General features: G+C 40.7%; 1 protein-coding gene across 6 annotated transcripts in view; it reads left to right on the forward strand.

Moving 5' to 3' along the window:
- caska (calcium/calmodulin-dependent serine protein kinase a) overlaps positions 1-14,909 on the forward strand; it is a 126,693-nt gene that overhangs the window by 47,311 nt on the left and 64,473 nt on the right. For all 6 annotated transcript variants that reach the window (XM_062431248.1, XM_062431251.1, XM_062431253.1 and 3 more), the window contains exons 3-5: positions 5,998-6,103; positions 9,065-9,142; positions 9,327-9,399. In XM_062431248.1, coding sequence (XP_062287232.1) covers positions 5,998-6,103; positions 9,065-9,142; positions 9,327-9,399 — 257 coding nt within the window. The remainder of the gene's footprint in view (positions 1-5,997; positions 6,104-9,064; positions 9,143-9,326; positions 9,400-14,909) is intronic.

Genomic DNA, 14,909 nt, shown 5'->3' on the forward strand with positions numbered 1-14,909 from the left:
TCCCTTCTCCTCGTCTCTGTGCTTCTCTCCTCACGGCTCTGCTTTCCATTTCCTCTCACACATGTTTTTCTTACCTTCTTCATCTTTCAATCCCGTTATTTTGGTGTTTGTGCCGCTTGTGACCGTTCCTAGTGGATTATTCTAACATCTTATCGCGACTGTCTGTAAAAAGCTCTGTCAGGTCTGGCACGTACAGCGGTGCTCGCACATTCACACTGTCACACTCTCACAGCTCTGCGTGTGATGGAGTTGTGGTCGCAGGGCCTCCTTCCACTGCAGGCTCCGACTCCCAGCAAGAAGAACGCAGATCACTGTAGAGATCGCATATGTTGAAAATCCTCCTCTCCTCTCCACCTCTGCTTTTTTTTCCCACATCTCTCTTGTTGGCTGTTTCTTTCTTCTTCTTCCCCCCCCCCCCCCACACTTTCTGCACTAATATTTTTCTAAAGATGCACCACAAGCAAACATGAACAAAATGTGCATGTGAGGAATATTATTTCTTATTTTTCATTACATTTTTTTTTATAAATGTCAAAAATATGTTAAGCAGTTCTGCATAGATAAAATTCAACATTTCTATGACAGTACATATATCTATTTTTTTAAACATTTATAAGCAGTAGACACACATGTAATAAATGGCTTATAACACATTATAATGTCTTTGATAGCAGGTAAACAGTAAGTCTTTTTACCATCCATAAGTGAAGGCTGGTGTGTAAACAAATAATGAATGACAATATAGTAAAACACAGTTGTAATAATATAAAATGTGTCATCATAGAAGTTCTAATTGTTAACTATATAACTATATTGTGTAATCACACATTTACTAAATGTTTATATTCAGCTTATAAATTCAGTATATAAATGTATAATTAAAGCATGGAACAGGAGGAGAAGAATAACCTATGATAGATCCTTATACTTAATATGGATTAGCATATTTGTGCATATATAAATAGTACACTACATACACTATTCATTTAATAAGCTGGATAAGATATGCCACCTTCTAACCTTCATAAACAGATGCATTTAGTTTGTTTGTGTTGTGTTTGTTTTAATGAGTACATTATGTTGTGCTCGCAGGGTTTTGTTTATGTTTGTTCACTTTCTTTGTTGGAAGTCTCCTGGGACATTATGTGTAGGATGTTCTTGTTAGCATGCTGCGCTGTTAGTCATTTTACACAGTTTATCAGTCAAAATGTTTGGTTGGTTGTTTGATTAATGCGTCTGAACTGTTCCATTAAGGATGAGTAATATAAAGGGACAGACGGAAGAATTAAACCATTTGTTTATTTATTGATTGATTGATTATTATAGCGTTCACAGCTGCGGAGGTCACTCCATATAAAGCATGATGGAGTAAATAAACATGGATCTGTGAGTAACTATAGATGCCTTAGCTTCCCCAGCGGTTGATTTACTGAACAAAAACATAACACCCCAAAATAATGAGCATATGCTACCAAAATAAACTGTACAGGCTTTTAAATTGATGACTGTGGATATGTTCATTAGTACAAGTCAAGTTGTTTTTCCCTTTAATTGAACATCTCTACATATTCTGTGATTTTTGTCTAAGAAAAAAAGGTTTCTGTGTAAACCAGAATAATAGCACAGACTATAGCACCAGCGCACATCTGCTGCTACAGTCATTAAATCCATTATGTGTATAGATTTGGATATTTAGTGACACTTTTTGTCAGGAAGTCGTTGAAATAAATAATTTGGTTCAAATTGTTCCAACACAGAAAGAGAACAACAAAGGAGTAAAGGACGATGTATCAGGACGTAATGAGACCTTCTTTTTTTTTATTTAACTGCCGGTTGTCTTTTTGATCAATCAAATAGTTTAGCCCATGAAGTGTTGGAAGAAAAATGTAAAAATGCCCCATCACAACATCCCAGAGGCTAATGTGATGCCATCAAACGGCTTGTTTTGTCACACCAGCGGTCAAAAACTCAAAGATCTTAAATTCACAATCATAGTAACTTAACTTGATTAAAAGTTAAGACGTTCTTGAGTTGGTAAAATATGTTTAGTCTAATGATTCAGTTGATCCTGGTCCTAATCTTAAGTGTCCATTAATACAGCTATTATTTTCCTTTTTCCAGTGAAAATACAATCATTCTGTCCTCAACACCCCAACAAATTAGAAAAAAAACAACTATGATATCTAGGCAAGCTAGAACAGGGTGTTAATCTGCTCTTTTAAATTATTAACAACCTCATCAAAATATTTCCCAATTTATTTTCTTTTGGCTGACCAGAAGATTAATCGACTAATCATTTCAGCTCTATTAAAGAGAATGAATGCTGACTTGAGGTTACTGTATGTAGCAGCAGAAGTATGATGGGGGAAGGTGTGACTGCTGGTTGATGAGAGATTCATATTGTCACTTTTAGTTGGATTATTATTATTTGGACGCACACAAACTACAAATGCTTTGGGGAGTACCTTCCCTGTAGCAGTTCCTCCTCAGCTCAATAAAAAAAAAGATGCGCTGATTTGCTTCTCATGTGATGAAGTATCTTTCGTAATCTCCGGCAGCAGTTATGGTGACGGACATAAGCAGCCAGCTCACCAGATGACATTAAACGTGGCAGGCCGCAATGCCCTTAAGGTAGCCACTTATCCCGGCTTTAGCAGCATTAGCATGGTGTCAGAGCGAGCCTACGCCTTGTGCTTGTCCTCCGAGGATTAGCTTAATGTTAGCACCGAGGCTCGCAGCCGCACGGGTGGCTCGTGGCTCCAAACTTGGAGCTTAATTGAATGTCAGTGAATACATAGCTGAACGATGCAGTTTCATTTGTGTGTGTGTGTGTGTGTGTGTGTGTGTGTGTGTGTGTGTGTGTGTGTGTGTGTGTGTGTGTGTGTGTGTGTGTGTGTGTGTGTGTGTGTGTGTGTGTGTGTGTGTGTGTGTGTGTGTGTGTGTGTGTGTGTGTGTCATATCTTTGCAGAAACATCCACATATAGTCCCATCTTTTTCCCATTCTGCATTCTCATCCATAAATCACCTCCAGCAGCAGCCAAGGGCAAAACCTCACTGGGAATGTTGAATATTTAGCCGCCATATATATATTAAGCATGTTTATTTTGGCACAGCACGGCTATTTCAGCTGAAGAGAGGCATATTAAAAGTTAATACATCTTCATCATCCTCAGCCAATGAGTGTTTGCAGAAGCAGACACATTATGTGTGTACATTTATATATTTCTCCAGTTGCCTTCAACCTTCCTAACCTCCCCTTCGAGAGCAGCATCTGCCAGGAGGACGAGGAGCAGGGAGCCGCTCGGTGGAAAAGTATTAATGAACGGATCAAAGGATTCAGACGTTGGATGGCGGGGTGAAAGAAAGACACATTGGATAGGACACGTTGAGATGTTCAGACTGCAGGCGAATGCTTTTTGTTTGTCAAATGCAGTCTTTAATGTCACAGTGAAACAGAAGATGGAGCATCTTTAGGTTGTGAGCAGTGTATGTGTGCGGCGTATAATTACAAAAGGGATTAAATCAAATCCTTTAGGTTTAATTGGACCACTGAAAGGTGGGTGTGATACGGAGCTGTTGAGGACTGTTGGCTTTCACACACACCTCCCTCACCTGTTGTTAGATCAGCAGGGAAGGAAAAGAATAAATTAGACTGTAGACATGAGATGATGAAATGAAAAAGATTTTGCCCACCTACAGTCAAACACACACTTCTTACAATAATGCTCTCTTGTGACCAACAAGCACACAAATGCAGTTTTTATCTGATGGATGTGGTTTATCACATTTGATTAGATACATTTTGCAATATATTTTTAACTTGCGTTCAAGATGAAAAAACATGGATTTCAATGTAGAAATATTTTAAAATTGACTTTAAAATGACATATAAATCATTTGGGGGGATTTTAAATAGGAAGGTGTACATATGTGTATACTGTATGTTAACTAGTGCTTCTTCCAAAAATGCAAAACACTGCAGAAGAAAGAAACGGTATCTTTTTCTTCAAAGATCAGATGTATAACAACATCACAGTCAGTTGTCCGTCCGTAAGTTTCTGAGTTATGTGTCGCTTCACACACTGTTGTATTTGATAGTTTTCATGTATTCTTTTGGCTAATCAAACAAAAATGCTAATAATCGAATTCAGGCTTCCAATTTGAATATACAAAGAATTATTCAGTAGGAAGGAAGACTTGAATTGAATAAGTGGCTGACAAGTGAGAGAAGACTTACGATTGTAAATGGTAGAAATGGTGATGAAGATGAGGGGAGGGAAGGATGTGTAAAAGAAGAGCAGACATTATCAGAGGTTGTTAAAGCTTTCCTACTACAATTTTCAACTCCATGAGGGTATAGGTTTAAAGGATCTTCATCGCTGATTAATATGTCAATGTTTTTAGGTTGGGGTTAGAGTTAGGGTTATGTTAAAGTTGTATAAATGTTGCCCCTAAAGTTGCGTACCATACATGTTCACATTTTATTCTTTTAATATCTTTTTCACAAGTAATCAGAAAAAAAACAAGCCACAAGTGTTTGTTTTCAGTTCCTTCTCAAGCTTAAATGTTGGTAAAGCATTTTCACACAATGAATTGAATTGAACTATATGAATAAACTTGCTTTGCTTAAAATGTCTTGCAAACTGCGCTGAATTCCCTTCATCCCAAATCCCAAGTCGTCAAATGGAAGATATTCACTTTGTAATTATATGAACCTGAGACATGCAGCAGATTCTCATATTTGAGAGGCAGAAAAACAGCAAATGTTTGGCGTTATTACCTGACGGGTTACATAAACGATGAGTCAGTCTCCACTACTTTTTTTGTCAATCAGCTTTAATGTAAGGGCCTTGTGATCCGGTGGGACGCTGCGGTTTTCGCCAAATCGCCCGACCATCCAATCCCATTTTACATGACAGACAATTTTCCATTTGAATCAGAGACACTGTGTTAGAATATTGATTGTCTGAGCTTTTTCTCTCTCGTCACCATGCACATCAGTCTTGTCAATACTCCTTCATATGATATCTAGTCATCTTTTCTTCTGTTGTATCTTATAAAAGCAGAAAATGAAATGTAGCTTCTCTCTGCTATTAGTTTCATGCAGGGCGGTGTGTATTTTCCCCCCACTGTGGCCAGTCTGTCTGTCATCTCTCCCCAGCGACTCCTCTTAACAGCCAGCCAGCATTGTTCTGTTCAGCTCCAGTAACCCCCCCGCCCCCGTCCAATAACCCTCCCCTTCATTAGCAACCAATTAAAGCGCTTGATGCTTATTTCCAGGCAACAGTAAGAGGATGCAAAATAATGGGATAGATGCAAACAAACATCACTCGAACCAAAAGGACAGCCGAAACTCGATGCCCATTTGCATACGAGACGCGTATGAGTCATCGTCACAGTTTGTCAGGAGTGCGACCCTCACCTTTTTTCTTTTTTTTTTTCTTCTCCCCGTTCGCTCCTTCTCTAACAGTGGAGGCTCAGTTACAGAGAGTGCTGATGTAAGCAGGGTCATCTGAGACGACGAGGTATAGAGAGGCGGGAAAGCTGCAGCGGCGAGGTTTCTTTCTGCATCATGTCCAGCGATGCCTCACTGACTTTTTGCTAAATAAGAAAGGAAAAAAAAGTTTTTTCCCCCAGATTTGACATGAAGAGTGAAAGGGGAGTAAAAAGGTGAAATCTGATCATAGACCTTATAAATAATAAAGCAGAGGAGGACAGAAGAGATGATAGAGGAAATGGTTAGTTGAGTAATTGATTAGGCGATCGTTGGCAACTGTCAAATATTTGTTAGATCCAATTTCTTGATTGTGGGGATTTTTTTTTTTACCTTTTATTGATGGGAAATTGTTGGTGTTTGACGTGAATGTTGATAATTGATCAAGTTTGAGTTTTCATGTCTTCACTCAGTTTCCTCCCTGTAAAGAACTGCTTGCTCATCCTGCTTCTGTATATACTCACCCCCTCCTCTCTCTCTCTCTCTATCTGTGTATTTTTCAGATTTGAAGAGAGAGGCCAGTATCTGCCACATGCTGAAGCACCCCCACATTGTAGAGTTGCTGGAGACGTACAGCTCAGATGGGATGCTCTACATGGTTTTCGAGTTGTAAGTCTTAGCACAGCGTCGGAAATTAACTTTTTGACTCGCCTTCCAGAAGGATTGACATCATTTTTACCAAGCCAAAAGAATGAATTGTCTTTTTGAGTCATATATGCATTGATTTCAGTACATTTCATTGAGATAATAAGGTATTATGTTGAATACAAGTAAAAAATAAATGGTTAAAAAAAAATTTAAAAATTACAGATATAGACTCTAAATAATAATAAATGATACAGTAATGATGTCAAAACGGTTTATTTCCACATCACAGTAATTTCACAGTATGGCTTACGGTGTTCGAAAGTTGTGGGGAAAAAATATAAGAACGATCTTCAATCCTACCCGATATTAGTGCTTACAGTTTCTCTTAAGTTCTAAATGGAGGATGTATGATGACAGTGGTGGAGGGCTAATCAGATTCTGGGGGGCCCGGTGCCACCCCCAGCCACCATGTTGGCTCCGCCCCTGGTTCCGAGTTACGGGTCGAACATCAGAAATCCACATGAGGGAATAAAAACACTAAGATGTGTATTAACGTTGTTGAATGTGTGTGTCGACACTGTATAGGGACAAACATGAGTCATTTTCTCTGATAATCACGCCAGATATTTTATAACATGACTCCTTATGAGATTTACTCACCAAACAGACAATCTACCCACATTTTCCACTTGGCTGGTGTTAATTTTGGACACTGGCCTTAAAGCATTATGGATTCCGCTCAACACCAGAGAGCACACAACACACCAGAAGCCTCACACGTGCGGCAGAGTGGGCTGTATCTGCAGGAGAGCGTGAGGATGGGTTGGTACTGGGAAAGGGGGACACACAGGAGGCAAGAAAGCAGGAAGACAAGAGAAAAGGATGACAGCGTGAGGAGGGAGGGTGCGGAAACAGCAGGACAGAGAAAGCGAAGCCTGCGGTGGTTTTATATAATCAGCGCTGATAGGAGAAAGCTTGTTAGCTGAGGATGGGGGTGGAGTAAGAAAAAAAGGAACGGGGGGGGGACGGTGTGCAGAGGGTGAGCGCAGCACTATATACTGTATTATGAAGAGGGGAAAAAGATGAGATTAAGATTTCACACTTGCTGCTACCTCAAGCTTTTCTCAAAGCTGCGCCTTCCCCGGGCTCCTCCCAGCCTACTCTGTATCTTCATCTTTCTTCCTCACCCAGAACTAATTCCTTTATCATTTAATTCTGTTATCGCTGAACAGGCAAGTGCTTGGGTTTTTCACACATAGGGGTGAAAACTTTCAAGGAAATGCAAGCAAGCTCCAATTTTTAAAAAGATTTTCAAGGTTTTGGTGCTCATTTATGCACACATGCCTTGTTTATAATGCACAAGCACACACACACACACTGATGTTCGCATGGGACTGCAGGTAGATCTGAGACTGTCTCCGAGCAGCGCGGCCCTTTGAGAGCAGAGCAGATAACTGAGTAAACATGAAAGATAAATGCAGACAGCTTCATATGGCTCCCTTTCCCCCAGGTGTCCCCCCTGGCTAATCAGACTGGCTAAAATGCTGGAGAAAATATGGAAGTGCTGCAGCCAGCTCCTGCACAACAGCCTTGTTAAATTGGTGCAGAGGCGTACTGACAATAAAGCAAAGTTTCAGTAATTGGGATGGGAACAGACCAATTATGAGGGACAGAATCAGCTGAAGCTAAAAGACTGGGTCACAATAGTGCAAGTGTGTGTGTGAGCATTTGAGGGTGTGATTGTCATCCAGTACACTAGTGTGTGTGTGTGTGTGTGTTTGTGCAGGAAAAGCACCAGCTTAACAGGATTGAGGCAGTGTGCGAGGGCCTAATGGCCATTTCTTAAAAGTCCATCCCAAGCAGCTTATTGATTTAGAGGTGTAACGTGTCTCTGTGCATTAAGACGAGCTGTCACCTCTGGCCAGCACTGTGTTTTAACAGGACTGAGAGGCTGTCATTGTTAAAGCCCCCCCCCCCCCCCCCCCCCCGAAGATTCGGTTAATGTGGTGGAGCTGCATGACTGTGTACATTTACTCTGGTTTCTCTGAAAGTCTTCCACATCCTTCTGAAAAATCTGCTTCATAAAATATCTTAAAAGAATGAGTTTGTTTGTGGTTTTGAAAATTGAATTTGGTTTGACACACATATACTGTTCCTGGGTTTATAAAAAGATTTACTAGAGTTTATTCAGTAATTGATCATAGAGATGAATTCAAGAAGAGGAGTGTGTAAATATATTGCTGTACTTTTGACCTCTATTTACCTTCCATAAGTTGAAGACAAATTAAAGGAGTCTGAAGGTGCAACATATTTACTTTGGTAACTGATGCCACATGGATGTTGGTTCAGAGAGCACCACCTACCACCTGTTAATGTGGATTTATAATGAATGAAGTTTATATTTTCTTACTATATTTACAGATAACAAAAATCATTCTTTCCTGCTGCTATTTTCAAATATGGTGTTAACAACATAAGTGCCCTCTAGTGGAGAGTCTGTGGAAATACTTACAAACTTGACATGGGCCTCACCATCTGTGCATCTTACCAAGTTCTCAAAAAATACGATTTCCAGCTAATTATGGTCGTAAAAATTGCCCTCGAAGTTTGTTTAAAAGTACACACAAACATTTCAAACCCCTAAACTTGTCCATAAAGAATACCTCACAAGCTTTAAATCTTAATAAAAAAAGGTTTACAGGCACATTTTCATCAGCATCATATCAGCTGCATTCTTGACAGCTGCGGTGATACAGCTGTATGTACCTCAACCCACAGAGCCCAGACATAATTACAGCTTCTCCTCCACTGACCTGTCTCCAATTTCACCTCCACAACCAATCACACAGAGGCACAGCGTTGAAGTTTTAATAAGTGCGACCTTTCCTGCGTACCCAGATTTCTGCCCTGACCTTTATACCACAACTGATCCTCTGTCTGTGTCTCTCCATCTCCTCCAACCTCTGTCTCCGTCTTTATTAGTATGGATGGAGCAGACCTGTGTTTTGAGATTGTGAAGAGGGCAGATGCTGGCTTTGTCTACAGTGAAGCAGTGGCCAGGTGAGGTCCTTCTGATTTTTTTCACTTAAGAGCTTCTACCAGTTTTTTTTAATGCTTGATATTGATTCTTGCAGCAATTACTTACATGAAAGTAAACACTTGATGCATAATTTATAGTATTTATTGTTGCTTGATGCTTATTTTATGGTGACACAACAGTAACTGTGCGATATCTTCTCCTCAGTCACTACATGAGGCAGATCCTGGAGGCGCTACGCTATTGCCACGACAACAATGTCATCCATCGAGACGTCAAGGTATTTGTGACTTTTGGCTAAGTTTATTCCTTCAGCTGCAAGGTTGATAGAAGCCAGTACAGATACACATAATGGAGTTTGGGAACTTCAGTTATAATGTTTGCTCACAAGGAAGTGATTATCAACAAGGGCAGTGAAGTCAATGCACAACACACAAAACCAAGGACGGCCAATATCATCTGATTGTGGAGCTGCAGACCCAGTTCAATCTGTATCCCTTCCAGTCAAGAACAAGTAACAACAACAGTTTGCACATGTCCTCCAACAACAGGGAAGAAACCTGACACCAGCTGACAGTCTACACTAGCACCACATGCAGGCAGTTGTGTTACAAATACTTGTTTTTTTTTTTTTAGATTTTATGCTTTTTAAACCTGCAAAAACACACATTTTCTAGAGTATGTATTGTCTAGCACTGGGAATAGATTTCCTTCATGTTTCCTTTGTCCTGCAAAATTTAAGGAGAAAAGGAAGCTGATACCACATTAACGTCAGAGTAAAAGGGGAACTCTGTAGCACTTTTCTAGCCACCTGACACTCAAAGATCTTTTACAGTACAAGCCACATTCACCCTTTCACACACACAATCACACACAGTCATATGCTGATGGCAGGTTGCAATGCAAGGTGTCAACCAGCTCCTCCGCTCCACTTCCTGAGCCACAGCCACACCGAGTGCACACAAGAGCTTGTCAATGAATGCATGGACTCTTCTAGTAAGTTTTTTGGGAGGTTAACAGCCACATGCTGAATTGTGTTTTTATTTGATTATTTAATATGTACTGAAGGTTAATGTGACATGATACTGATTCATTTGTATGCCATTATTTATGTTAGAATTAGTAGCTAGCAGGTGGTCCAAGGGTGAAAAATAAAATATCTGAACATGGCACTCAATGCCTGCTGTGGTGCAAGTGTTAAACTTGTAGCAGCTTTTACTCTGCCTGCTTTTAAGTCACGCCCTGGTCATGTCTACATGTGCAGGTTTGTTTTTCTTTCCTTATAGGTGCCAACAGCTGGCACATGCAGAACTGACCCGACAGTGCAGACATGAATAAGAGATTAAAGTTGCAGCAGGTGTTTTGCATCTGAAAATGATCTCTGCCTCTTAAAATAGATTAAAATAGATTCCAACATGCCTTTTGACATTAAACATTTGTCACATTTCCTAGAAAATCAGTTTTGAAATGAGCCGTTTGAATTACTCTTTCATTTCTCTGTCCTACTGCACTTTGTGTAGGATCCAAAACTATTCAGTTCACACGTAGTGTTTGTAGTTGGGCTTGCTCTGACATTACGTTGGTTGAAATACTTTTCTGGTGTCAATGCTGGAAGAAAAAAAAGTGAGGGAAAAAAACATCATTGTGTCATTTTAATGCATAATGTCGCTGATCAGTTACAAATCAGCAGACAAGCCTCTCGAGAGTGACCCTGGTCTCAGCTGAACTCACCAGCGAATATAAAAGACTTAAATCGGGTTTCAGTCACACAAAGTTAGACAACTAATAACTTTCATTGTGTTGAATGGAAGTAGCAGCCCGCTATGTGGTAGATGGTGAAAAAAAGGGATTTGCACTTATTTCCACTGCTGGATTAACATGCAATGCCTTATACAGTTTTACTGCTATACCCTGTTACTGGAGTTTGTCTGTAGATATTTGATGATGCACAGAAATGTGGAGAAAAGGTCAAAGCATTGATGATTGCACATGGTGTAGGTTCGCATGTAACTTTGTCACAGTCAGTTTCAACCAAATTTTGCAATGAGTAGAAAAAAAAGAAGCTCCGCCTCAGATAATGCTTTGCATTCAAAGTAGCATCTCTCGCCTCCTCCGTCCGCCCCTCTCCGCACTCACAAACAAGCAGCGTGTAACACGCTTCCCTCGACAGCCCTCCCAGTTTAATGATTTTTATGTGATATTAGTAGAGCTCAAATGCAATGCCTCCTTTAAAATGTGTTTTACTGCCTTTTTCTGAGAGACCCATAAGATCTATTATATGGCTGTAGTCAGGTGCCAGCTTGTGGATTACTATCAGTCTCTTCAGCATTGTCCTGAGGTATTAGTAACTGCAGCCTCTATACAGTCCTGTCTGTCTGTCTTCAGTCTGCTGCTCTCCCATACTGGATCTCTACTGACTTGCTTAGGTTTAGGTTCATTGTCTGACTGTGAATGATAGACAGCCTATAAGTTCAAAGGAGTATGACCCGATACAGTTGGTAGTTTGTGTGTGTGTGTGTGTGTGTGTGTGTGTGTGTGTGTGTGTGTGTGTGTGTGTGTGTGTGTGTGTGTGTGTGTGTGTGTGTGTGTGTGTGTGTGTGTGTGTGTGTGTGTGTGTGTGTGTGTGTGTGTGTGTGTGTGTGTGTGTGTGTGTGTGTGTGTGTGTGTGTGTGTGTGTGTGTGTGTGTGTGTGTGTGTGTGTGTGTGTGTGTGTGTGTGTGTGTGTGTGCATGCATCTTTTCTGCATATTGGAAGTGATATTCCATTTATTCTTGCTTTCTCCTATTTCCTCTTGAAATGAATCACCACCTATGTGATGTTAGGTGTCATATCTACATGCGCTGACTCAAGTTTTTCTCTTTGCGTGCCTCTCTGCTACAGAGTCACAGCAGCAGTCTTGATATGTCAACCAGCTCTTTCCCCTCATAAGCAGCACGTTCGATATAGCACACTTGCTATCAGCGTGTTGGTTAATAATGTGACATATAGCGCAGGGGGTGACACTGGATGGCGCTACCCGCAACTGATCTTTCGATGTGTTGTTTCCTCTCCATGTTTAGTATTGTATGTGTGTGTGTCTGCATTAGTATGTTAACATGTGGCCAACCAAGAACATTTCGCACAGTAGAGACACCCTCAAAATGAAAAAAAAAACCCACACTTCCAAGTACATTTTACATTGTTGCCCACCCCACCTAACCCTAACCCTAACCCCCCAGCAACAGAGAAGTGCAGTGAATCATTTCAGCTAGACATTCAGCACCAGTCCAAAGTTTGGATGCATTTTTTCATTTGAGTGCATGAGAAGATGTGTGCACTGTACACTGATATCTCTCACGTGTCAATAAGAAGCGGAGCATTTACTGGAACTGAGAGTGAAGCTGTGAACCCTTAGTTCTTTAACTGCAGTACTGAAGCTCTCAGTTGGTTTCCTTTTTATGGTTTAAAAAAAACCCACAAGGCCAGAGCATAATTTGACTTAGTGAGTCAACAGACAATCATCATATACTTTGATCGTTTTCTATTCTTTTTTTTTCCCAGCAAAAATACCAAACTATATCTGGTTGTAACTTCTCAGTTTTGAGGATTTGCTCATTTTCTTTGTCTGACGTGACAGTACACTCAATATTGTTTTATTTTAGCTTGTCGTCACATAAAATAAGCTATTTGAAGACGTCACCTTCGCATTTTCACTATTTTCTGCCATTCATAGACCAGATGAATAATTAATAATTGGGAAAATAACTAGCAGACTAATAGTTTGTTGCAGCTCTTAAACAAAGCTGCACTTATCATACCATTCTCTATGAAAGTGTAACCCCAGATAATGATAACATAACCAAAATAAAGGAGTAGAGAGTTTGGACACACTGTTTGGACACTTGAATGGTGCTGCATATGATGAGCAGAACATTGATATTTATGAAAGGTGCCTGTTGGATCAGTGAAGTACAAATGCAGCTTTGACATTGGCCCAGGGTGGCGTTCACTTGTATTATCACCATTTAACAGTGACTCTGAGCTCCTGTCTGTGGCTTATCAGATGTACTGCCCTGGATTTCTGCCCTTATACAGGGGAAGCACACACACACACACACACACACACACACGCTACCTACACATGCAGCACATTAACAACAAAGCTGTCCTTGTTGAATATGGATCAGCTTGAGTGTGCCGCCTCTTCCCATGCATGAAAGTCACTGAATTCATTTTAATTCCGATGTCCATAAATCACTGCAATGTCTCAGTATTTATCTTCCTCCACATGCCACAGCAGACCTCCACCAGCGTAGCTTTATGTGCGTGTCTATTTCTGTGGACCGGTGTGTTTGGCTTCGGCCCTCTCACTGCTACAGACAGTGTGTGCATGAAGCCACCCTGCAAACTGATAGAAATGGTTTATCTGGCTCACTTCTGAATGCGTAAGTGTGAGAGCTGAAAGCTAGCACCAGTGCACAGTCTGAAGGTGAATTGTCTTTTCTGTGAGTGTTAGTGCTTTTTTTTTTTTTTTTTTTTTCGTGAAGTTGAAGTGATGCTGAAGGTTTGATCCGCAGAGCACAGATCCTGAGTAATCAGAATAATTCATAAACACGGCAAAACTTTTGATGCAAACATAAGTGAATACAAAGTCATGCCGGTGCAGGCCGATATCTTAGAACGATAGTAAGTTATTGCTTTTATCTACAGGTGTGCTAAGTTGAGGGGATCTCCTGTCAGACGCTCTGAAGACAAGAAACGGCTTTCCTTCTGTGAATGTTATAGTTTGCCTCCTGCAATATAACCCGGTGCTGGTGCATGAAACATGACTGAAACTTTGAACTAACCTCAGCTTTCATGCCTTGATGGTTGAATTGGCGTGAGATGCAGCACCTCTCTACACTATGTTTAAATGTAGATGCGGTCCTCTTATTTACATTGTCACAATTTTAGAAGCTTGTGTTTAGATGTCTATTGTACGGTAAAGTCATCACAGCTCTTTCGTGGTTGTTTCAGAGTGTAACCTTACTGATCAGAGAACCACCAATAGCAAAGACTACTTCTTCTATCTTACTGTGCATGTATAATACACCACATAGACTTTTGTACTTTCTGATCCCTGATCATCATCTAAAGGAGTTTGAGCCTCTGCACTGGATTTGTCTTTCTGTGTGTCTCTCTTCCTTGGCTTTATCTGGCCTGGCTGCATAACAAATGCCACATTCTACATATGAATAGGTACAATGGAGAGGAGACTCTTTTTCCCTGCTGAATACTTGAATGCCAGTTCTTACAAGGAAACGCCTATGTACTTATTTTGCTATCCTCTGTCATCATCTGAGGAAACACACACTCCAGTTATGACACATGTGATTTCTGTGGGGGGAGGTTCATTGACAAAGTGTTATCAGTTTCTCTAATGGCACTTTTCCATTATACAGTTCTAGCACTACTCGGCCTCGACTCGGCTCGGTACCAGGAACGACCTTTTCCATTACAAAAAAGTACCTACTCAACGTGGGCGGGGTCGTCATAGCACGGCTCCGCGAAACTGCCGTGACTTTGTTTTATACGCGAAAAAACACATAAACAGTGGAGGACATGGAGGCAGTGGTGTACTTGCTGCTGTATGTGGCTTTTTGTCACACACAAACCAAGAAAATTGCCAAATGACTGTACCACTGTTGCCGGTATTTAAAAATGCCGGGTTTGATTCTTGTGTGGGACGGCTCATGGCGCTTCCACCGACAACTCTTCTGACCAATCAGTGGCCGGCAGTCTGTTGACATCACATTTAGTATCGGCTCAGCT

The sequence above is a fragment of the Scomber scombrus genome, chromosome 13 (genome assembly GCF_963691925.1).
Source record: "Scomber scombrus chromosome 13, fScoSco1.1, whole genome shotgun sequence".
NCBI classification, from domain to species: Eukaryota; Metazoa; Chordata; class Actinopteri; order Scombriformes; family Scombridae; genus Scomber; species Scomber scombrus.